The sequence below is a fragment of the Marmota monax genome, unplaced genomic scaffold (genome assembly GCF_021218885.2).
Source record: "Marmota monax isolate L192 unplaced genomic scaffold, Marmota_monax_Labrador192_F-V1.1 WCK01_AAM20220418_F8-fsc00002, whole genome shotgun sequence".
Taxonomy (NCBI): Eukaryota; Metazoa; Chordata; class Mammalia; order Rodentia; family Sciuridae; genus Marmota; species Marmota monax.
The window spans coordinates 42,808,785-42,834,613 of record NW_026693571.1 but is presented as its reverse complement, the minus strand read 5'-3'; the positions used below and the strand labels follow the sequence as shown (position 1 = coordinate 42,834,613).

The window sequence follows — 25,829 nt, the reverse complement described above, 5'->3', positions numbered from 1 at the left end:
AAACTCTCAGTTCTGCTGTAGTCCACAGTGACATTCCTTTGCCCCAGAGTAGCTCCGCTTTTGACCTTCTCAGTCCTGTGGGGGATTCTCCATGAGTTTTTCAGGGGAGATCAGCCTCAATGAAGCAGTCTCTAGTACAGCAATTCACAGCAGGAACTGGGCAATGTGAATTCCTTGTAGGTAGGAGCTGTGCATTATTCACCATGGTGCCTGGCACATAGTAGGTGCCCAGCAAATGTGAGGGTGCTGAGGACCTGCTGGAGCTTCAGATTTGTGTTTTTCTGATTGGCTTTTATAATGTTAGCATTATGCCTTATGGGAACATGATTTTCTTATTCTCTTTGAATAGAATGCTCAGAGTTGTTTATACTTTTACTTATTTTGGTAGTAGAGGAAGAATGATCTAGGAATATGATAGAAAATAAACTTATAGTGATTTTGAAAATGAGGGCTTATTTTTTTCTATTGAACACTTGAATGAGCTTCAAGTATTAGAAACATAGATATAATAATTTCTATCTTTGAGGGCTGGGGTTGTGGCTCAGTGGCAGAGCACTTGCCTAGCACATGTGAGGCATTGAGTTCTATCCTCAGCACCACATAAAAATAAAGGTATCTACAACTAAATTTACTAAAATAAAAATTTCTAATTTATTGGAAAAGCCAAATACAGATGGACATGTAATATGTTAGGGTAAGATATCTAGATAACTGTGGTTTTGTTTTTCTTCTTCTAGCACAGCAGAAGAGAACACTTGATGCTGGTGGGCAGGGCAGCTGTCAAAGTTTCCTCTTGCAAGAACTTCTTGCAGCACTCCTGGATCTTAGAGGAACTGCGTGAATTTCTACTGTCTTGTACTCAAATGCTGTTCCACCCCTTTTTTCTACCAAAGGAGTACTGCCTGTAGTTACAACATTGTTTCTGATTGAAAGCCTTCTTTTTTTATTTTCCTTCATTTACATTAGCTGCTCCTTCACAGGATCTAGCCTCCAGCTCTGAAATGTCTTCAGAATGTAGTTTCCTATCTCTTCCCTTCTTTCCTTACACTGCTCTCTCCTAAGTTTGAAAGAATAGTGATGGAAGTTGTCTTTGTGTGTTAAGCTTGTGTCCTGGTGGCTGGCACTTTGAACTCTGCAACTTTTGATCCAAAATGAACTCGGTGGTCTCTATCTGATCTTCCTCCTCCTTGTCCCCTTTTCTTTTGATTCTATTCTGTGTTCACAAAGTGATTAAAACTTGTGCGTATTAATCCTCACTTTACAATTCTTCCATGACATTTTATTGTCCTAAAGATTCAAATGCAGCTTCTTGGCCTGGGTCTTTGCCACTCACGACCTCAGGCTGCCTTAAGTGTTCCTCCTCCTCCCTCTGCCCTCATTAGACTGTGAGCCAGAACACCTCTGGAATTCTTTGGTATTCTCATGCTCTGATGTGTTCTCTATAATATAGTTTCTGATTTGCCACTTAAGTGTTATCTTTTTTAAAAAATACTTTTAGTTGCAGTTTGACATAATACTTTCATTAATTATATGCAGTGCTGAGGATTGAACCCAGTGCCTCTCACATGCTAGGCAGGTGCTCTACCACTGAGCCACAACCCAGTCCCCTGTGTTATCTTTTGAGGTCCAACTTTTGCTGTCCTCAGCCCTGTGAAACTTCCTCTACCTTTTGTAGAAAGACTGTCCACTGTGTTCCCTTGGAGGCTGTGTACACAATCCTCCTTTGTAGCCCTCCATCTTTCTTCTCTGTTCTGTTTTTTTGAGATCGGGTCTGTGTTGCCCAGGCTGATCTTGAACTCTAGGGCTCAAGCCATCCCCCTGCTTCAGCCTCCCTAGTAGCTGGGATGCAGGTATATGCCACCACACCAGGCTCCAACATCTTCTGCTGTTCACATCCAGTCCTCGTTTCCTCTGCATTTCTCGAATCTGAGAGCCAGGAGTTGTGACTCATTCTTTGTCCCCTGGTTGGGTGCTTTATAAATGCCAGAGGAATTGTTCCTCCTTGTACTCTCCCATAAACATACTTTCTGCTTTCATATCTCTGTTTTGCTTGTATGGTTTTTCAAGAGGGTCACACCCTTCCATAGCTCTATTTAAATGTAGTGCAGTATTCAAAAGCCTGTTGGAGTCATACCCTGTCTTTGAAATTTTTTGATTATGGCAGCCTAAAAGATTAGTACCTACCTCTAGAGTGTCTTTGTTTGTTATTCCTTGGCTGTGGTACTTATTTCAGACATGCTATTATTCTATTTTTGTTTCATAGATGTCATCTCTCCTTAGGGTATGAACTCTAAGTTTAGAGGTCATTTTGTAGACAATTTTGAATCTTCTGTATGGAAAAATTGAATTGCCTGTTTTAATAGTCATTTGTAGGGTCTGTTAGTGAAAGATTCTTTTAGTTTTCCTTTCTCGGAGAGTCTCTTTGCTCTTAGATAGTTTTGTTGGGTATAGAATTTACAGTTGACAGTTCTTTTTGCACTTGAAAAATGTGCTACTTCTTTTAGTCTCCATGGTTTCACATGGTAAATGAATTATCATTCAACTTGGTGCTTTCCTGCAGAGAAGGTGCTATTTTTCTCTAGACTTTTTCTTTTCAGAAGTTTAGTAATAAGTATATCGCATGTTTCCATTGATCCAGACTTTGAAAAGGGTTTGTATTTTCTGATTTAGAAGTTTGCTTCTTAAATCTGTATATTTTTCACCAGATTTAAAAAGTTTTCATCTGATTTCTTTGAATTATCTTTTAGACTGCATCTTTGCCCTCTTTTGCTGAGATTGTTTTGCTGATGCACATGTTGCATCTTCAGCCGAAGATTTCCAATGCCCTGCTTATTTCCTCAGCCTATTTTCCCACTGTTAAGATTGAATGAGTTCTGTTCTTTTTTTTTTTTTTACCAGATTTCTGTTTTGACATCTCCACCCTAATATTAAACCCAGTAGTGGCATTATTTCTGAGAGTATGTTTTAGTTGTCTAATTTCTGTGAAGTCTTTATTTTTACAATACCCAACAGTGGAATTGCATTACAATTCTTATTACACATATAGAGCACAGTTTTTCGTTTCTCTGTATATAAAGGCTGTTCACACCAATTTATGCCATTATACATGTACTTTTTAAAAAATTACAATTCTTAATATACATACCACAACTTTTTATCTCTGTATATAAGGTATGTTAGCACCAAATTCAAGTCTTCACATGTATTTTGTTTAATGATGACCATCTAATTTCTGTGAAGTCTTTAAAAACATAACCTTTATTTCTTCAGTGAGATTTTCTATTTCTCCATTGTTGCAGCATAACTTAATGAAGCACTTTTATGCCATCTGCTTTACAATATTGATTGGATAATTCAAACAGCTGAAATATTGCTGGGTTAACTTGAGTTGATGGACTTTTAGCATGTAGCCTATTTTGTTATTATATGCTGGGTCCCCATTCAAATAGATTTTTTCAGTGTGTAGTCACCTAGTCTTATCACACAGGTCCTGGCTTACATTTGTGGGCTCTGGTATTAATGACAGTTCAGTTTTCAGAGTGCTTATGTTAATACTTGAGTCTGCTTGGTTGATCAGGTGTCTTTGGGGCTGATATTTCTTTGTTCCCTGCTGATACTGGCTGTGTGCACAGATTTCCCTAGACTAGGCTACAGAATTTCATCCAGTAGGGGAAGAGACTTAGACTTCCCCAAATGTGGCAGGATACCTCTGCCTGGGGAGGCCAGGGGTAACGGTTGTTCCTGAGCCAGTGCTTGTCAAAGTGGAATCTCCCAAGTCGTACCCTATGTTTCCCCCTGTGGCTGTGGGAAAGGGGAGGGAAACCTAGGCTCATGGGGCCAAAGAGGCTTCCTGGGTTAGGCCACTTGTGACCGAGTCCTCTTGTTGGGTCTGAGTACTCTATTGCGTATTACTTGACTCCCCTTGTTTATTGCTGGGGCTTTGGACAGATTCCCCATTTTGGATATGCAGGACTTGGTTGATCCTGTCAGAATTCTAGGTTGACCCAATGTGGGAATGAGCCTACAACTTAGGTTGCTATTTGCTGTAAGGAGGGGGTTGGGCAATGGCAGCATTGGGTGGTTCCCCACTTTGGTTAGAGGAGATACAAGACACCCTTTCGCAAAGCTGTTACTGTAGTCCTGGGGACACAAATTGGTTTGCTTTCTTAGCACCTTTCAGAATTCCCCCTTTGGGTTTCTCTTAGTGTGGGGGAAGGGCAGGGAGAAATAAGTAGCTATCTTAGTCATTCTTACATGTGGAATTTTAAAAGCAATTTAAAATGTCAGAAAAGTAAATGCTAAAATTTACTATCAGCAAATTGTACCATTTTAGCTGTAGGTAAGGAAACTTGAGAATCAGTTTAATGCCTGATTCTATTGCTGTTTAATTGCAGAATTCAGATTAGAGCTGGGCACTGGGTAAGGAATCCAGTATTTGTTACCTTGTAATAAAAAGAAAGAACTAATGCTGTAGTGCTTTGAACTTTATTAACACACCAAAGAATTTATGCTTAAAGAGAAAATGTTTCTGTCCAAATAAGAAACCAATTTTAGATTGAGATTGAATGACATGCTATAACATACCTTTTGTTTTTGCTATAAAATATTTAAATGACCTTTAAAATATTTCTTCTTGCAAAAGAAAGCCCTATCACTGGTTATCATCACCATTCCTATTCTACTTCAAAGAAAGTAAACACTATAATTAGGATTGGTGGCACCACCCATACAAATGAATCTCATAACTTGGCATTAAGTGGGGCTTCTCATCAGGTATTTTTTGTGTCCTGCAATATCCTGCTCACCCGGTCCTTCTCAAAGTGTTTCTCCATAAAACTTACTTATTCCATTGTCACACAGATGGAGAAATGGAGAAATCCAGAAGCTAACTGGACAGTTTTTCATACTGTTTTCTTTCTTTTTTTGGGGGGGGGGCATGTACTAGAGATTACACCTAGGGGGGCTCTCCCACTGATAGAGAAGAAAGGGTCTTGCTAAATTGCCTAGGCTGGTCTGTCTTAGCCTCCCAAGTAGCTGGGATCACAGGTGTTATACCACCACAACTGGCTGTACTATTTTTTTTTCTTTTAGTTCTTCAGTTTTGCAGAAAATTGGGTCAGAGATGAAGTCATCCTAAAACCCTTTGAAGATCTGTGATGGGAGGCGTTTGTCCTTTCCCCAGGCATAGCAAGAACCAGACTCGGGCTCTGGTGACTTTTTTTTTTTAAATCCAGGGATTTGGGTGGTGGTGACTGAGAGGGTCTGAGGAGTAGGGCCTGTGGAGTGAGAGGTGGTTCTGCTCCTGTCTCCCCTTGTGCACCTTTATTTTTGAGTTTTAAAAATTCCTGTTCTCTACTTATATATTCTTAATGAAAGATACAATCTCCAACTTATGCAAAAATGGAAATTAAACATACTGGGGTTTGGAAAATTCCTATTGCTCAGGATAAAGCTCCAGTATAGAGTGTCCGTTTGCTAAATTCACTTGTTTAGAATTTAAAGTTTCCAAAAAGCCTGATAGTGTGAGGGTGAATTAGGCAGGCCTGTCCTCTCTAATCTATAATGTAGTTGAGCTCTGATATGAGGGGCAAGATGTTCACATTAGTGCTAACAATTCACCAAGGGATTATTGGCTTGGAGTTGGAGAATGTTGCTTTGGATAGGGCCCCTTTGGGCACACTGCTGACCTCCCACTCTGAGCAGGCGTCTCTTTGGTACCCAAAGTGGTATTTATATTATAATGGCTTGCCGCAAGGCAGTCCTCATATTACATTTGGCAGTCACCTTTATAGTAAAGCTCATCTGCCTCCCTTTAACTTCTCCATGGGTTTTGGGTGGGTGTCTAGGGTGAATTTAATAATTGTTCTAATTAACGTCCCTCAAAATTCAGAAACGGATGGTTAGGATTCCACTTCCCAAAGTTGCTTCCGAAAGGATGTGGTGTTTGGATTTCTTGTCATCCTGACTACTTCTTCCTTTTTTTAAAAAAAATATTTGTTTAGACATTGATGGACCTTTATTTTATTCGTTTATTTATATGTGGTGCTGAGAATCGAACCCAGTGCCTCACACATGCTTGGCAAGTGCTTTACTACTGAGCCCCAGCCCCATCATCCTGACTTCTTTTTCCTGGATGTTCTGTTTTACGCTATCCCTTCACAGTTGATCCTCCACACTAAACATAGTACCTTAAAGCATTTTTCATTATGCAGGGGATAGTATTTATTCAAAAGATAAAAGCCAGCAAAACCAAAAAGATAATAAAAACAAGCTTGAGATAATAAGCGTTCTGTGCTCTATGCCATCATGCTAGAGAGGAGGACCATTTCTGAACTTGAATCTTTATCCCCTTCTGTGTCTGGTCCCTCATTTGTGCAATGGGAACACGAGCAGCCATGTGGAGCTGCTAGAAGCCATGCTGAGGTCATGCAAGTCAGAGATCTGAACTCCATGCCTGCTGCAGCCTGGAAAGTGAATCTATAGCCAGCTGACTCTAAGGATTTGTGATATAGTTTTCTACTCTGGATACATTTTTCCTCTGACTTTACTAATGTTCCTACTTAGGCATCAGTAGGAACTTATGTTCATTTGTGTCATAACTTAATTCTTCACATAACTATTAATTGCTATTTATCATCTTTAATGAATATTTATGGTTTTCAGAATATGGTGGGTATCATTCTACATGTGGGTAAATGATCAGTTCGTTCTCATAACAACATCTATGAGATAAATGCTTAATTTTCTTTTAAGTTACAGACAGGAATTCTGAGCTGTAGGAAAGCTAAGGAACCTACTCAAGGCCACAAGCTATAGATGGCAAAACTGGGATTTGGCTGGTCTAACTCGTGAGAAGGAGATTTTAAGTCACTGTACCCTGTTGGCACTTCTGTCTTATCACTAAGCATGCTTCCTTTTATAGCTGGCTCCAGGCACCTACTCTCTGTCTTGGGGGCCCCTTTTTTGCACAGTGGAGGTATGAAAATGAGTGTAAAAGTTGGGTATCTGTTGTTATCCTCTCACTTTTCTTGGCCGAGACTGTTAATTTAGGAGATACTGGACATGCAGGAGCAATGGGGGATAAAGAAAAGACATAGGGAGAGAAAGCTTGGGCCATGTGGGTAACTAAGCCCTGATGAGGCTTGATTGACTCTAGAGCTAGCTCAGCAAGTTTATTATATAGTTTTCATAAAAAGGTTATTTTTATAGTTTCAGCAAAGCAGGGAATCTGAAGGATGCAGGACTATTAGGGTCATCTTGTTTTGCTCAGAATTCATTATCCCTGGAAGAAGGTGCTGAACTCGAGGCCTTGACTGATAGAGCCTTGGGTCTTTGCACATAGCCACCCCTGGCTGTGTTATCATAGTAACTGGGGCATCTTGATCTGCACTTTTGCATGGGCAGCTCCCAGTGCAAATGCAGCCATGTGAGTCAGGCCATGGTTTAGATCATCACTCTCCATAGGTATCTGTAAATTCCACTAATTAGACCCTCTTCATTTTTTAAAAAAGCTAATTCTTAGAGAAAAATCTAAGAATAATCTAGAAGTTAAAATTAATGAATTTCACTCCTCTAATACTGCTTATAGGGAACATAATGAGCCTGGGAAACTTTATGCTGATACAACATAACAGCTAGAGCTGTTTCAAACCCAGTGTTGTCTACTCTCCAACTCTGTACCCTGGGGATAAAAAGCACCTTAAGGTTGCACATATACATATGAGTCCTTTCATATAACAGAACTTAGGTATTTTAAAAATTATATTGAGGTTTCTATCCTCTGAGCCCTTATATTTGCCTCCCAGGAACTACAAAGTACGCATGCTGAATGATTGCCAGATGCCACATTTTACATGTAATTGGGAAGACACAAGGTAGCTTTGCTTTGTCAGTCTGTGTGAAAAGAAAAGGAAAGCTGGTATTTCCATTTGGAAACATTCAACATTGCCTCAGATTCAGTGTCCTTTGAGCAGGAGCCTGGAAGTTACTAAAGATTCAGAAAAAGTTCATGAAGGTCTGCCTCCTTTCTTTAGTTGTATATCTGTCTAGGGAAATGGGGAATTGATGATAAAATTCCATCTAGCATAGCAGCGATACAAACTTATAACTGGAAAATATAATTCAAAGGCATATGACCTTCCTTCCTTTTGTGGTTCTAGGGGACCAAATCTAGGGCCTTGGTCATGTTAGGGAGGTGCCGTAATACTGAGCTATATCCCCAGTCCAGCATTTGGATCTTTGGTCAATTGTATACAAAATTATTTCTTACAGTACGTCCTTGTGTGACTTTTTCAGTTATGCACCAATTATAACAAAAGCTAGTCGAAGTTAGGAGCTGTACATTGCATGTACCATGTTGTGGTGACGTGTCTGCTGTATATACATCTAATAATCATGGAGTCCCAGTTATTAAGCAGGCCGAGGTGAGCCCACTGAGAGCTTGGATGCTGGGGTTTTCTCATTGAGTTGTCTTTGAGTTTGGGGAAAGTGGCGGAAGAGCACTGCAAGCATATATGTTCTTTCCCTAGGAAGGAAAGAACATGGCATATATATGCCTTTTATTTATTTTTTTTTTCCCCTTAGGAAGAGAAAGGAGATTGGGGAAGCCCGAGCTGGGTGAACCTAGGAGGTAATAATTCTGTATAGTTGAGCAGGGACCAGATCATTACAGGTTCTTTTAGATTCTGGCAGGGAGAATGGACTTTGTCCTACATACAACAGAATAATATTGAAGGTTTTAAGCAAATGGAGTAAGAAAATGCAATTTAAGTTTTAAGTTAACTTTTGCTGCTATGTGGAATTGGATTGGAGCAGGGAGAGTGGAGGCGGAGTGAGCAGTTAGATGATGGTAAGTTGGATGATGTACTTACAGCCAAGATGAGAAGTGAACAGACCCAGAGGGTATTTTGTATGTCGAGTAGATAGAGGAAGTTAAGGGAATGGGAAGAATCAAACATGATTTGTCAGAGAACTATTTCTTGCCAAATCTGACTTTAAAAAAAATTGTTTTCTTTTTTCTTTTGTATTTCGAGTGTTCTCAGCATTGTGCCTTCTCATGATTCTGAACTCTTTTTGTGCCTCTTTTTTTTTCTGCCTCCTCCTTTCTGCATCTGTGAGTTTCTTTTATGGTTCTCTATTTTCAGCTCTAGGTATTCTGTACTTTATCCTTCTAAAAATCATTCTTTATTTTACTTTGGTTTCATTTTTACAGATAATTGACAGTCTCTGGCCCTGACCTTTTATCTGCACTACTTATGAACTTTTTGTTTAACCTGCTATTCTTTGAAATATCTAAAGTGCCATTATATTTTTCCCTTACCTTCAACTGGCTTTCTCTTGACTTCCCTTTTTCTTTTTAACGGGTCGGCCTTCACTGTCCCCCAGACAGGATAACTTAGTAATCTTTGATTCATTATTTTCCTTTCCTATGAATTGTTATGCAAAATTCAGTGTCATTCCCAAGTTGTCCATGAAGAAACTCCAGCTTGGAAGGGTTGTTGCCTATGCAGGGTCACACAGCTATCTGCTGGTGACACTGGCATGTGAGCCAGAGGCTGACTTTAGAAGACACCAGTCATTGTGCTGTGGTCTTGGCTGAGCTTCTTTGAGATAGTCTTTCCAAAAGATACCTAACATTCTTTGTTTTTAAAATGTCAAAGTTTCAAAGGTTGGGATTAATACAGTTAATCATGTTGTAAAATTATCATGAGTGTTTATCTTTAAGTACTGTATGCATACATTTTTTTTTTAATAGATGTAACAGAAACTTGTCAATCTGCCTTGACTTTTAGGATATGAAACTTGGTAACCATGAACTAAAAGGTATAATATTCTAACTTCTGCATCAGAAATTGGGCTGAATATGTCTTAGATTTATGTACAATTTCTAAGTTTTTAAAGAATTTTATGTTAATTTTTTTATTTTTACATCTCTGTACAAAATCTGGCAAGTGGTAGGGAAGAGCCACTGATTTGTGGGAGATTGAGGCTCAGCCAGAGAATGTGCAGGGCCTGAGGTAGCGATGCAGCTCTGAGTCTAGTTATGCAAAACTTAAATCCAAGTACAGCATTTTGCCATCATGCCTCAGGGCTCTCCGCGGTATTTGCAGGATGGTGTGAGGGTGGCATCCCAGACAGAAAGCTCCTGGTGACCCTTGATCTTTGAGGGCAGATCCCAGAGTATAGGGTTCTCAAGAGATGTAGGGCAGCTTCCTGAGTCCATGTTGACAGGCTCCATCCCTTCATTAGTGGAACAAGGGTTAAAGCATCTCCTCTGTGTCTGGTTTTGTTCTAGACCTTGTGATTTTAGCAGTAAGCCAAATTGATAGATTCCTGACCTTCTGAGTGTACTGCCAGCAGCAACTTCAGCCACCCTGGGGGCACTCCATCCTAGACTTTTTCAAGTCTAATGCCTTTCTCTGTTTTCTGCTTCTTGCCTCCATCCTCCATCCCCCCCATCCCCCCTTTTTACTTTTTTTGGTTCCCTGGGCTGAGGCAGAACATCGCGATGGTTTAGACTGGGAGCTCATCCCAGGTTCTATCCTTGGCTCCACCATTTAACATGGCATGCCTTCTCTCTGCCACCTTGTGCTTATCTGGAAAATATCGAGTGTAAAAATGACTCTCTAGTTGGGTATGGTGAAGGTTAAATCAACTAATACACTGTTCTTGGAACAGTGATCAGCCCTTTAGGGGTGATAAATAAATACTAGGTGGTTACTGCACACACGAAAACCATTTGGAAGCACTGCCTTTGAAGTGATCTTCTGGTTCATGATGTGTTAGTTTCTTCACATTGAGCATAGTTCCTCTTGGTAAACTGGCTCTACTCGGGGCCTGCCTGTGGCAGGGTTTTAGATGGACATGATTCTTCTCAGGGCTTGCTTTTTTGGGGGTGATGGTGGTGGTATGGTATAATGAGTTAATGTAGTAAAGTCATCAGAAATAATTTTGGTTTTAAAGGGTGTTTTTCCAGCTCCCTGACCTTTCATGCCTGAGTGGCCACTGGTGGCAGCTGCCAGTCCCTTCGCAGCTCCTGTCAGGAACCTGTATTGCTCACAGCCCCTGTCGAGGAGGAAGGACTCTTGAGGCCTGTGGGACTTCCCTCCCTCATCTCCTGAGGAGGCTGGCTGGATTGGGTGAGACCCCAGGCGGCTCCTTTTGTGGCTTTTGGTGGGAAAGAAACCAGGCTAATTGGATTCTCTGGAGAAATTTAACTCATGGGGGAAAACAATGGAGAAGCTGTGGAAAGAATGCCACATGGTATCCTAGGAGGTAGTGACATGGCTACAGACCCTGAGTCAGCATCTGTTCCAACAGCGGGGATTCATATGGAGTAGAAGAGATGTGACAATGGTAGGGGACAAAGGGACAGAAGTAAACACTCAGAAGCCAAGTTGTGTTAGGGTGGAGGCCCAGAGAGAAGAATCCAGGATGTAGCTGTATAGCAAGTTCTTTATCACTGCAAGTTTTTCACCTTTTTATGGGCTTTCCAATTGTGTTTCCATTATTTGAGTCTTCAGTCCTTGCATTCATAAGGTTCTAATTTACATCAGCCTTAAGGTGTGTCTAGTCTTTCTTGTTGGGTCACATAATATGTATACTCCAGATTCCCATCCAATGGGTTCCTCTCCTGTTGTTCCTAATGCCTTCAGTGCCTCCTCTGATGTTCACAGTGATCAAAATTGTACCTGTTTTTTTTTTTTTTTTTTTTTTTTTTAAGGACTGTTCAAGACTGCCCCCCCCGCCCCCCCCCCACATTCCATGCAGTGTTTCTCAATGTTTCTTGAGTTTGTCTTCTGAGGAAACCCTGTGGAATTTGTAATTTGGACCTCTCGGTCCACATGCAGTGTGATGGCAATTTCCCTCTGATCTATGTCATGAGCTACTTTAGGACAGAAGCTCTGTTCTACTTGAATTTATGACTCTTTGGGCTAAGCAAGTAGAACTTTAAATTCTGGTAATCCTACCTCAACTTGGACCCCAGAAGGATTTTTTTTTTTTTGGCCCTTTGTTAAGGGAAGTCTGTCCCTCCCTCCCCCTTCAAGGTTTTCTTTACATTTTTAAAGAGTTGGATAGATATGGAGGAGTTGTACTCTTGGCCTTGTTTGGCAGCTGTGGTTTCTCATTTGTGCCACTGGTGATACTCCAGTGGCAGAATGGTGACAAAGCTCACGTTTTATTAGGTCAAATGAACACCTGATCTCCAAATCCCTGCTAATATTTACTTTGGGCTTTACAAATATACTATGGTTAAAAAGATAACATTACTCCTTTCTGTGGACTTTTCTGTTTCCCCTTTATTAGGACGTTTTGGAAACCAATTGCCAAGTTACTATATTTAGTTCTAAAATGTCTGAGTAATATAGTTTTGTCATTGAGCTTAACAACCCCAATCTTTAAAAACAATACTTGCACTTATATTTCTTTAAAAACCGTACGCTAATTCCTACATTTCTACTAACAGAATCATGGTGTTAGTTTGCTATGGTTGTTGAAAGAAAGTACCATCAGGGGCTGGGGTTGTGGTTCAGCGGTAGAGTGCTCACTTAGCACATGCGAGGCCCTGGGTTCGATCCTCAGCACCCCATAAAAATAAATATTAAAAAAAAATCAAAAAAAAAAATAAAAAATATCATCAACCATGGGACATAAGCACCAGAAATTTATTTTTATTGCTTCCCAATTCTGTAAGTCCAAAACCAAGGTATCAGTGGGGTTGTCCCCTCCCACCCCACCACCCCCAGGGCCGTGAGGAAAGGAACTGTTCCAGGCCCCTCTCCTTGGCTTGTAAAACAGGCCATCTTTCTCCTGTATCTCTTCCCACTGTCTTCCCTCTGAGTGTGTCTCTTGTCCATGTTTACCCTTTGCATAAAGACACCAGTCTTATTGGATTAGTACTACCCTTATGACCTCACTTTAACTGAGGATCTCTGTGAAGCCCTTGTGTCCATAGTGTAGTGGGGTTTAGGACCTCAACATATGAGTTTTGGGGAGAATTCAATTTAACTTCTAGTACAGGAGAACAGGAACATCCAACTCATTCTCACAGCATGTATGCCCCAGGCTTTCTTGGGTCAGCTGCCCATCCTTATTCCACCCCTAATGAATTTAGTGCATGGTCAGATGTGCCACTACCTGTCAGCTGTAAGATGTGGTGGCTCTGGGTCAAGGAGTTTGCTTGAGCTGCAGAAGTGGGAGGTGACATGTTTGTGACATTCTGGTTGTTTTCCATTTATAAATAATGCTTACATGTTTGGTCCAAAGCTGCTTACCTGCTATGGAACCAGTATTTGAACCTGGGTTTGTGAGGGTACAGAGCCTTTTTCCTTTGAGTAAACTACACCATCTCTTAATTTACGTTGCCTTTGATTCCTCTTCTGTAAAGAGGGCCACTGGACTAAATTGTTTCTGAGATCAAGTTATCTGCCAAAATCCTTTAATTTAAGCCAGAACCTGAAATCTGAGTGGATCCACAGGCCTGGAAGATACCTTAAACATGTGAGGCCAATGGGTAAAGAAACTAGGAGTAATCAGGCCATTGGTAACCAGGGAGTCTGAGATATTCAAATTAAGACCCTAAGTAAAAGAGTGGCCAAATAAGGGAATAGGACCACCAGTTTTTGGGCACCCATATTTAGGCACAGTCCTGGAAAGGCCAGGCCATTCTAATTTTCAGCATGTTATCTTGCCATTATAATGTGTGTGGGTCCAGCCATTCTTATTTTTTTTCCTTAAGATGCCATTTTATGCATTGTTAACATTTTTTATACCTTTATTTCATTTTATATGGTGCTGAGGATTGAGCCCAGTGCCTCACATGTGCTAGGCAAGCGCTCTGCCACTGAGCTACAGCCCCAGCCCCAGCCCCCATCCTTGTTTACTATGAAGTGGAATTAGAGAAGTTGGGGGTTGAGAGTAACTTGGCCTGAGGATTCTTTTTCATATCTAATCACTTCTCCTTATCGTCAGACACACATGGACATGCACATGCATGAATACATGTCCTATGCTGCCTTTATTGGATGTGCTATTCAACAGCTGGGCTGTGTATTTCTCACAGAGGTGTGTGCATCGGATTTTCATTGCTATGAACAAAATAACTGACATAAACAATTTGAAGTAGAGAAGAATTGACTTCATGGTTTCAGTCCATGGTCGGCAGGTTGCATTGATCTGGGCCTGAGGTGGGGCTGAACATCATGGCAGAGGGCCTGGCAGAAGAAGGCTGCTTAGCTCATGGATACTAAAGAAATGGGGTGGGGATTGGTGGAACCCCAAATCCTTAAGGATAAATGCAGCCCTGATGACATCTTGGACGTAACCCCATGATGCCCATTTTAGCCTTCAGACCTCTGTGCACTATAATAATAATAAATTTGTTGTTCTAAGCCACTGTATTTGTGGTAATTTATTATAGCAGCTGTTGGGAACAAATGCCTAAGTGTTAACTATTTGTTTATTTTTTTTCTGTTCTTACTGTACATGTTGTCTGAGAAAAAGGAATCTGTGGCTAGGTGATTGCCAGCATCATCTTCTGATGTAGTGGCCTTTGTGCATGTTCTGTCTCCCTCTCTGCAGTACCTTGGCTCATTCGATTCTGATTCTGCAAGATGTATGCAGTACTGTAGAAGTGTGTAGTGTGGTTTAGGGAAGGCTGGATGACATTATCCAGTGAGGACTTGCCTGTTGGACTCCACCCCTTTCTGAAGGGTTCTTAATGATTGGTAATTTTGGTAATCGGTATCCGATTGTCTGTTATATGCCATATTGGGTTTTAAGCCCTGCACTCCAGCTTTATGGAATTACTTTGGGGTATGTTCACCTTTGTGGGCTTGGATTGTTCTTTTACTTCATAAATTTGTCACTTCAAGTCATTCTAGTGACTTTAGATGTTACATGTGTTGAACACACTACACAGAAAACCAGGTGGGCTGGATTTAGAGTTAGGGCCAGGAATACTTTACCTTAAGGGCACCAGGAGTTTCAGGACAATTGGCCTGAGAGCTATTAATAGAATGCCTGTGATTTGGCCTTTGGGCCTATATTAGCCCAGTGCTCACTAGCCTTGTGCCCACAAGGTGTTTGTATGATTTTTTTAAAACCTACAAAATGAGTTAATTTCTCTTTAGACTGATCCAGAGAATCTACAATGTTATCCTTGCATATAGTGCTACTGCTGTTTTCATAAAACATGAAATTATGAAGCTAATCCACAACCCTAGAGGAATTTTGTTTAATGTCCAAGTTACTTGGATTAACATCAGCATTATTTCTTTGGCAAGAATCTGGCATGAGAGAGATTAAATTCTTAGCATCTCTACCCTGTTCCTCTTTAAATAAAACATTGACGAATTTCGGGACATGTTTGGATGTGCAGAGTGGAGGGCAGTTTCCTTGGCAGACCTTTGCATTATTGATAATCCAGTTGTTTCGGTCTTCACATGAAAAGGAATGTGAACTCCTAGGTACAGTTTCTCTATTTAAAAAAGGCTTTGGGATCCAATGGTTTGTAAACAATTCTGTACTTTAAGAGTAGTGCAAACAGTGTATTCATTCACTGTTTCCATTTCAAGTCCACCATTATAGAACATGCCACATTTTTCCAGGTGTCCTCATTGGTGCTTTTTTTGTTGGTCAGAAGTTGTAGAAGATAGTTAACAACCATAGGATCAAGGACTTGTAACTTCAGATGTTATAACACACCCAAATAACATACCCAGAGTGCTCCTGGAAGCTCACTCAAGATGGAGCAGCCTAAGCGGGCTTTCCAGCCACTCTGGCCAAGCACCTACATTTGTTTCATATTTCATACTTAACTAAAAGCTATTAATATATAGATGACTCTCCTATTAGAAATCATTTCTCATTTACAGAATCGAGGGCAAGCAGTGACACTTTGAACCGGGATCTGGAGGCTCTCCGAAGCTGAATTCAAACTAGTTGGTACAAAGGATCGTTAGAAATCATTATGAACAGCTGTGTGCCAACAAATTTGATAACGTAGAAGAAATGAACAAATTCCTGGACACTAAACCCTACCAAGATTAAATCATATAGAAATAGAAAGCCTGAAGAGACCCAGTAGGTAGATTCTTGGGTACATAGACCTTGTCAAGGATGAATCATCAAGAAACGGAAAACTGTAGAAACCAATACCAAGTTTGATTGTGTCAGTAATAAAAGTCTCCCATCAAAGGAAAGCCCAGGACCAAACAGGTTCTGAGTTCTATCAAATATTTAAATGAGAATGAATTCTATTTTTTAGTTACAGAATACATTTGAAGGAATATTTTTTTTTTTTTTTTTTTAGTATGACCAGCAATACACTGATACAAAAACCAGACAAGGACACAACTACAGGCCAATATCCTTGATGAGCATAGATGCAAAACTTTGGACAAAATGCTACAAAAAGAAACCAGTAGCATGTTAAACTGATTATTTACCATGATCAAGTGGAATTTATCTCATGGATGTGAAATTAAGAAATGTGATACACCACATTAACAGACTGAAGAACACAAACTATATGATCATCTCAATAGATACAGAAAAAGCATTTAATAAAATTTATTCTTGACAAAAATACTAGAGATTATGTATAGAAGGAACATAACACAGTGAAGACCAACATTATACTCAACTGGAAAAAGCTGAAAGCTTTTCTTGCTAGGATCTACAAGATAGACCTACTTTCAAAATTCTTATTCAGTGTACTACTAGAATTCGTAGCCAGAGTAATTGGGCAAGAAGAAAGATACAAATTGGAAAAGAGGAAGTAAAATTGTCACTGTTTTCACATGACATGATTTTATATATAGAAAACCCTGTAGACTCTGCCAAAAAAGCCTACTAGAACCAATAAAACAAATTCAGCAAAGTTACAGGACGCAAGAGGAACAAAAAATTGTAGCATTGCTATACATGAAAAGCAAATTATATGAAAAAGTAATCCCATTTATAATAGCTACAAAAAATGTATGTAGGTATAAATTTCACCAAAAAATTGAAAGATCCCTGGAAAATTTATAAAGCATCAGTGAAAGAAAGAAAGGATAAAAATTGGAAAGACATTTCATATTCATAGATTACATGAATCAATATTAAGATGTCCATAGTACCCAAAAGGACCCTTGAGATTCAGTATAATCCCTAAGATGACATTCTTCACAGAACTAGAAAAAAAAATCTTAAAATTCATATGGAACCACAAAAATCCCAAGCAGTCAAAGCAATATTGACTAAAAAGAACAAGGTGGGAGGCATTGTACTGACACAAAATATACTATAAAGCTATAATAATCAGACTAACACAGCATTGGCATAAAACAGACAAGAAGACCAATGAAATGGAATAGAGCACCTAAAGTAAACACACCCATTTACAACTTTTTTTTTTTTTTGCTAAGAACATGGATCAGAGAAAGGATAATCATTTTCCCAGCACCGTTTATTGAAAAGACATCTAACACACAAAAGAATGAAACTAGACCCTTATATCTAACAGCTACAAAAATCAACTCCAAATGGGTTAAAGACTTAAATATAAGGCTGTAGGTATTCTGACCAGGGAATCATTCCTCTGGTGAGCAAACTCCTGGGGGTAACTGGCATTCTGTTTCCCACACTTGGAGTGCTCAGCAGGTTCTCCTTGAAGCTAAGATAACTGATACAGGTGCAGTATCTAGTTGCTATGGTAATGTCCTTCTAGAAGAGGATTTGTGTCTTATCAGCCTGGACTTTGATCTCAGATATTCAGCACCTAGGATTAAAGTAATACTGTTAATGTAGTCATGGCACTAATGACCTAGCGTAACTCTTTGATATAAATAAACGTGGCTGCTTGGAGGGGCAGCTATTCTTTTCTTGCCTCTGCATCTTGTGTCTGTTTCCTTTATTTTCCTTACAACAGACCTGAACCTACTGGAAGAAAACATTTAGAGAAACTCATTTCCCTTTGGAATGGGTTGTGCAGGTTGCAATTAGGAGTAAGAAGGTGGCCATAGTGACCATAATGTACTATATATTTCAAACAGCTACACTGGAGAATTTTAAATGTTTCCACTCTAAATAAATGGTAACTGTTTGAGGAGTTTCAGGGATAGACAGTCTCAATGCTGTCCGTTACTGCTTCAGGGAAGTGATATTTGAGAGTGGAATGAGGATGACCTTGAGGACGTGTTGCCTGAGATAATTCCTAGTAAGTGAAGATGCAAGTGGCATGTAGAGAGCCTCAGGGCATGGGGTAGCACTGTTTTGGAAAGGCTGGTCTGAGGGGGAGCATTTCCTGACCTGAGCCTCAGAGTTGAGGGAGCAGCAAGGTGAAGCATCCCTACCTGGAATGGGTTGAGACACGTCAGCCAAGAGCTGGCCAGTGTGGCTGGATCTTGGAAAGTGCTTGCATGCTGCCTGGATTACAGTGGAAACTGAGTTATTTTAGAAGGGCCTAATGAGCTATGCGTTAGGCTTGTTATGTCTTTAAAATTTAATTTTGGGGTTGGGATGTAGCTTAGTGGTAAAGCACATATTTAGCATGCACAAGGCCCTGGGTTCAATCCCTAGCATTCCCTCAGCCCCGACCCCTGGTAGTTATGGTGTTTAAAAAAAAAAAAAAAAAACTATATGAAACCAACATACAGTTTGAAGAATAATGCAGCTATCCTTAGCGGTCTATGGGGTTTTGCGATATTAATACCTTTGTAGCTCTGACCGCATTGTTGTCCTTTGTACCCAGAGGTAAGCATTGCATGGCTTTCGAGACTGTCCTAAGATTTTGTGACCCATGTAAACAACCTATCAAGTACTCTAGCTTGTTTTGAACTTTATATAAGAGAACTGTACTATGTCGACGCTATTGTCTTACCGTTTCCCCCCTCCAAATTGTTTCATCTGTGGTGATACGTGAGTTTATTTATTTTACAGCATATGACTATACATACTATAATTCATTTGTGCTGCTGGCAGATATTTTGTTTCTCCTGGTATCTGGAGATTACAGTGATTGGGTCTGCTGTGGATCTCTTAGTGTACTGTGTTAACAAGTACCCATGGCATGAGGTTTTTTTTTTTTTTTTTTTTAAATGAACTTACCTAGGAGGAAATCATCCAATCTCCTAGAAAATGCAGCACACCTTAAAATGTGAGGAGTTACACTAATTCTTACTCTGAGGTGTAGGAGCATTGGTTCCTCCACATGGTCACACCAGCACTTGGAATTGCCAGAATTAACTCTTGCTGATTGGATGAGTGTATTGAGGTGTCTTGAGGTGTTAATGTTCACTTTAGTGGTTGCTGGTGACTGGAGTACCTTTTCCTGCATCTCTGCGCTACCTGATTCTTTCAGATCCTTTTAGGAAGGGCCTATTCAAGTTCTGCTTAATGCTTTTTTAAAAAAAAATATTATTTATTTTTATGTGGTGCTGAGGATTGAACCCAGGGCCTCACACCTGCAAGTCAAGCGCTCTACCACTGAAGCTACAGCCCCAGCTTAATGTTTTTTTAATTGAACCCAAATTTGACTAGTTTTTCTACGCTAGCTTTCTATTTTCTTTGTAAGTAATCGCCTCTTACCTAGTGGCTTAGAACAGCAGCCATGTACGTATGTCAACGTGGGCTGCAGCCTGGTTAGCTCTTACCTCTGGACAGCCTTCACGCATGTGCAGGGAGACTGCTTTTGCAGTTTGCAGCCAACTGCTGGGCGAGCAAGGGGTGACCAAGCCACACAACTTTTATCAGCCAGCAGGCAGGCAGGCCTGGGCATGTTCACATGGAGGACAGTTTTAAGTCGAGCAGAGGTGGGTCAAGTTTCTTGAGGGGAAGGCTCAGAATTGGCTCAGTGCCACTTTCCCCATATTCTGTTGGTCATGGGACCACCCCAGATTCAAGGGCTGGGAAACACTAGTTATCCTGGGGAGGAGCTGCAAAGTCACATGGTGCAGATGTGCCTGCCAGGCTTGCAGTCCCCCTGGTTGTCCTTTTCTTCCATCCTCCAAGGACAAGAAATTATAATCCTGTGCCATCTTCTAATGGTTTCACAGTTTTGCCTTTCCCATTTAGGTCCTTCAGTGGTTTTTTAATTTTAAAGAGAAAACAAATGTGGAACCAGCAAAACAAATGTCAATTTCATATCAATTTTCTTGATATGAAATTTAACGTAATGTCCTCATTGTGCTGAGACAGGAGCTGGGGGAAACACGGGAGTCATTGAGCAGATTCTTATAAAGTGCTTTAGATCAGAAGAATGCTAATGTATTGGTCAGGGCGTGGGCTTTGGACAGATGGCTCTTGAATAAAATCAGTCCTTGACTATTGTGGTAGCTGTGTAACCTTGTGCAGATCACTTAACATCTCTTAGCTTTAAGTGTTTCATTTGAAAAGTGGAGATAATCCATTTTCTATCTCTTGAGAATGTTGAATGAAGATACACTCTGCAAACAACCTGGCATTGGGAATGGCCATTGAAATAAATGTTCACCTATTTTATTATTTTTATAGTGCTGAGGATCAAACTCGGGGCACTGTTCATGCCAGGCAGTGCTCTACTTCTGAGCTATATCCTCAGCTCAGTAATTGTCTCACTGGGCAAGTCACTAAACCTTAGTGAGCTTAGGGGTGTGTGTGTGTGTGTGTGGGGGGGGGGGTATCAGAGGTGGAATGGAGGCCTTTACCTGATAAGCAAGTGCTTTGCCACTGAGTGACACCCCCAGCTGTTAAGAATAGTTTTCCACTGTTAATGAAAAGAATTGACATCTGTAATTGTTTTACATAAATTTTTCTCCTACTTTGTCTTGTCCTCCAGTTACCCCCTCCCCCAATGCTGTGTTGTTGGTGTTTTTTTTTTTTTTTTTTTTTTTCTTTTTTTTAAATGTTCTGAGTCTTCTGGGTTTTTCTGGCCTTAAGGGTCATTTGGCAGTTGGTTCAGAGCACCTGGGTGGCTGACCCTGGATTGTGAGACCCTCAGATTCCATGCTGTGTCTGGCAGCCATATTTCCTTGAGGGCCCAGGTACTATCATGTGTGTCTGCCCTAAGTGGATCCTGAGCTTAAATGGAGTGAGTTCTGACCTGAGCCATCAAGGACAGTGCTTTAGGGGAATGGTGTGAAATAATCAGACCTGGGAAGGTGAAGGTGAGGGGGGAGTAAACGATTCTCAGTGACTTGTTCTGTGCCAGCGCATGGGCGAATCAACAGAGGTGTCCAGAGAGAATTCTGGGCTGAGGGCGGTGGGAGTAGGATTGGCCTTCGCGGACTGGGTGGAGAGGCGCTCTGCAACTCTGCCCATCTTCTAAGCCTTGACTTAAAATCAGCCCCCAAGTAATCATTGTCTCTTCCTTTTCTAGATCTTTCAGCTGCCCAGCGAAAGTTTGCTCATTCACTCAGAGACTTCAAGTTCGAGTTCATTGGTGATGCTGAGACTGATGATGAGCGCTGCATAGGTATGAGCACAGACCTTTGGTTTGCTTCCCTCTGCTGTGGCCACCAGATACTCACTCCTTTCTCTTTGCAGATGCCTCCTTACGTGAATTTTCAAATTTTTTGAAGAATCTGGAAGAACAGAGAGAAATTATGGTAAGTGGAGAGAGATTTAAATTAACAAGTCAGATTTCAAAGGGCGGAGGGAAGTCTGGGCTTAGAAACTGGATCTGGTAGAAGTTCTGATGCAGTTTAGGGCAGGGGGTGGTAGTAGGGCATTTAATGGGAAGAACTATGGATGAGGTTTCGGGAGCCCCCCTTTTAGTGCCGCTCTGACGCTGACTGTTGTTGGCTCCGGGACAGGTGTCTGGACCTTTTGACCAAAGCCCCGTATCTTCATCTGTGAAACGTAGGCTTGGGTGCTTCTTAGCTCTGGTAGTAGCTGAACACTTTATTTAATCTCATTTCATAGAAGCACATGTAGAGCCTTCACATTTTACAAACCTAAAAGCAGAAAAGCTTCTGTAGGGACAGAGGAACAGTGGGGTGATGTGAGAGCCTGACTCATAGCTCTGCGGGTTGGTAGGCCATGTGGGGAAGGACAGAACTCAAGTTTGGAAGTCCCTGCAGTCCCACTTGGTATGGAAGCTGTGATCATAGCACTAACAAGAATGTCCCCCTCTATCAGGTGCCCCCAAGTGCCTGGTGCTCTGTGACTAGCTTCAGTAGATGATCTTATTTAACATGTGCTTGGCAATGAAGTTGGAGGATATTGAATAATATTTGCCTGCCTGTCTTAAAAGGTTGCATTTTCTTCCTGTTGACATTTGTTAAGTCAATCAAGATTTACTGGAATATGACACACTGTCTGTTCATCGTGGTTTTTTCAGGCTTTTAAAACAAAAGCAAAACCAAAAACAAACTCTTTTTACTAGGTTCTTGAGAAGGAGCGCTACCTAGAATTGGAATTGTTGAAGTGTAAGTGTGTGATGGTTTCAGATGCAGTAGTAATACTGATGTTGACCATGAAAGTTAAGATAGTTAACCTTGACTGTTTCTCTAATTATTAAGTCATTTAATTTTCACATCAACTTTCTAAGGTAGATAAAGTACCTTAAGTTATTGTGCCTCTGCTTCTTCATTTATAAATTAACAATCACATGGCAAAATGAGAGAGAGAGCTGGGACATGAAAAAAAAATCAGAAATTTGACCTCCCCCACCCCCAACTTGCAGCCAGCTTCAGAGAGCTGTGTGTGTGTGTGTGTGTGTGTGTGTGTGTGCGCGCGCGCGCGCGCGCATGTGTGTGTGTAGGGGATCCCAGGGACTTGCTCATTAAGATGTTTTAATTTCTCAGGAGGTGGCTGGTAGGGATTTCTTTTGGGTAGAATAATAGTAGAGGCAGAAGTAAAAGAGGAGGGTAATTTTTATTTTGGGGGGCAGGGGTATGGGTGGCACACGTAGGATTGAACCCAGAACCTTATAGGTGTTAAACAAGTGCTTTATCACTGAGCTACTTCCTATCCCTTCTTAAATTTTATTTTAACACAGGATCTTGCCAAGCTGCCCATGCTGTGTTGAACATGTGATCCTCCTGCCTCAACCTCCAGAATAGCTGGAATTACAGCTGCTTACCCCAGTGCTAGGCTAAGAGGATACTGATTTTGATTTAAAAAGTGACAAATGTGCTCTGAAAGTCCTAATATAATTTGCACTGTTCCCTAAGCTCTGAGATAATTGGTGAATGTTGGAAATTTCATAGAGGAGATATGAAAATATTGTGGTCCCATTAGGCACATATTGACAGCTATTGTTGTTACTCTGTAGTCACTGGATTTTCAATTATTTAAGGAAGACTAAATATGATAGTGGAGAAAATGGCATTATGACATCTTTCTATTGCATGAAATGGTGCACATGGGTGATGAGGATTCTTTGTTAATAGTGTCAGCTTTTTTTCCCCTCAGCACTCTTGGATATTTGCTTCTTTTCAGGGACCCCGAGCATCCAGCAAATATTTTTTTTTAGAGAATTTTTTAATATTTATTTTTTAGTTTTCGGCGGACACAACATCTTTCTTTGTGGTGCTGAGGATCGAACCCGGGCCACACGCATGCCAGGCGAGCGCGCTACTGCTTGAGCCACATCCCCAGCCCCCAGCAAATATTTATTGAGCTCCTTCTGCGTTCCAGTTACTGTTTAGAATCTGAGGACACAGAGGCAAACAGGTCAGAGTCCTTGCCTTCATGGACATTACCTTCTAGGGAGAGGAGGTGATAATGAATAAATATAATAAGGTCCTGGGCAGTTATAAACAAAACAGAAACATTCTGGGGCAGACATTAGTGCTACAAAATGAAATAAAGCAAGGTGAGAATCAGAAGTAGATCAAGTGTAAGGGTGTCATGGCACATGCCTGTAATCCCAGCCTGCTCAGGAGGTTGAGGCAGGAGGATTGTGAGTTCAAAGACAACCCCAGCAATTTAGCAAGCCCCTAAGCAACTTGTTGAGACCTCAAAATAAAAAATTAAAAGGGCTGAGGGTGTGGCTCAGTGGTTAAGTGCCTCTGGGTTTAAACCTTGGTACCCTCCCCCCCCCAAAAAAAAAAAAAATCTCCCAAAAGACCCACTAGTTAACTCCTGAATGGTAAAGTGCCAAAGGCCTTTTTAGAGGACAGTACAAGGCATCCACCTGGTCTCTGCAGAAGAAGAGTTCTGGGCAGAGTGGGCTGGATTTAGCTCTATGCAAATACCATATGACCACTGCCTATTTTGATAGTTGATTTGTCTTATGTTCCTTGGAATGAATTGATAAGGTCAGTGTCACATGGTCTTAGACTATGATATAGATGGCATGGTTCTTGGAGCTGTTAGATGACTACTTGATTTAACCTTCTCTGTGATGGTGGTTAGTAGGGTCTGTTTTAGGTAGGACTAGGACAATAAGGTTGGGTTCGTGGTGCAGGGTACAAGTGAGAATAGGATGGTGTCTACCGATGGCCGTGGACCCGAGAGGAATGGCACAGTGTGTTGCAACCTATTTCTGGGAACAGAGACATCCGCTGGGTAGTAGGAGCTCAGTGGAGAGCAGCTACTGCCAAGGAGAGGATTAACAGAACACTCGTAATGCTCTCTTCCTTTTTAGTTTGAAAATTGCAAGCTTTTATGTAAATAGAGGGGAAAATACATTGAAACTACATATACTCAGCAACCTGCTTCTCAGCCAATCCTATTTCTCCAGAATTCCTCATTGCTTCCTCCATTGTTTTGACAGAAAGTCCAGGTTCCTTTCATCCACAAATAGCTCAGCAGATTTCTCCCAAAGGTGACAAGTGTTAAACAACAGCATTCTTATCACCAGCAAACAATAATTCTTAATTTCACTAGTAACTGAATCATGTTCACATTTTCTTCACATTCATTGAAAATCTGTCCCCCCCCCCCCCCCCCCCCCCCCCCGCCCCGCAACTAACAGTTGGTCTAGACCCAAATGAATTACATTTGATATTTAACTTTCTAAGTCACTTTAAATCTGTAGGTTCTTATTTTTCCCCTTGACAAGAAAAAAAAAAAAAAACTTTTAGTACTTTCCTAAATGATTTAAAATAATTAATAACAGCTGAAGTGACATTTAACCCATATGATGTTGTTGGTGTCTCCATATAGTCAGCAATCACTTTGTTTTGATAGTCATGAGAATTGTGTGGAATCATTAAGGCTGTATTTGCTTCTTCAAATACCTTTGAACACTCATGCATTCCGAGACACCAGCCTTCAACCTCAACATACACTATCTAAAGCAATTTCTAGCATCGTCCTAGGGAGTAATGGGAAAAAGTTAGTGAAAATGGACTAAGGGTAATCACAAAGGTATTGAGTGTGGCCGCCACAGAGAGGGCAGCAGCTAAGCCTGCGACTGCGAGGAAGATGGGAAGGTGTATCACTGGAGCTGGGAGTTTGTGGGGTGGAAACACAGGGGAGCGCCTTTGGACTGTTCTGCAAGCTTGTGTCTCCTGAACACGGCGACAAGGAAGGACTTGAAATAGCTAAAATGGATGTCAGTGCATTCTGAGAAATTTCTAAAAACTTGTTTTACTTAAAATGTGTGCAAATCCAGAATGTTAAAAGCCACAGATGAAAAAAAGAATACAAAATGACAGTGGTCAGATGGAAGTAGAAGCAGTCTAAGGTGGCTTCCAAGAAATGAAACAGAATTCTAATGATGGCTGGTTCTCTAAAAATAATTGGCTCAGTACTTCCTGAACTCCTAATTAAATAATGGTGGAGCATAATTGGGTATTTATCAATTAAGGCTGAGTCATTAAAATTTAAAAAAATCCAATATGCTTTAGAAGGCAAAGATTGATGCCAAATAACTTAGTTTTCTATATTGTAAATAAATGTTAAGTAAGACTTTA

At 40.7% G+C, this 25,829-nt stretch overlaps 1 protein-coding gene across 3 annotated transcripts in view; it reads left to right on the top strand.

The window, feature by feature from the left end:
• The window catches only part of Arhgap10 (Rho GTPase activating protein 10), a 298,879-nt gene that overhangs the window by 51,233 nt on the left and 221,817 nt on the right, over positions 1 to 25,829 (top strand). For 2 of the 3 annotated variants that reach the window (XM_046459111.2, XM_058583937.1), the window contains exons 2-3: positions 21,341 to 21,436; positions 21,508 to 21,569. In XM_046459111.2, the coding sequence (XP_046315067.1) occupies positions 21,341 to 21,436; positions 21,508 to 21,569 (158 nt within the window). Of the gene's footprint in view, positions 1 to 10,969; positions 11,139 to 21,340; positions 21,437 to 21,507; positions 21,570 to 25,829 lie in introns of those variants that run through there. The other variant, XM_058583938.1, reaches the window with a different exon arrangement.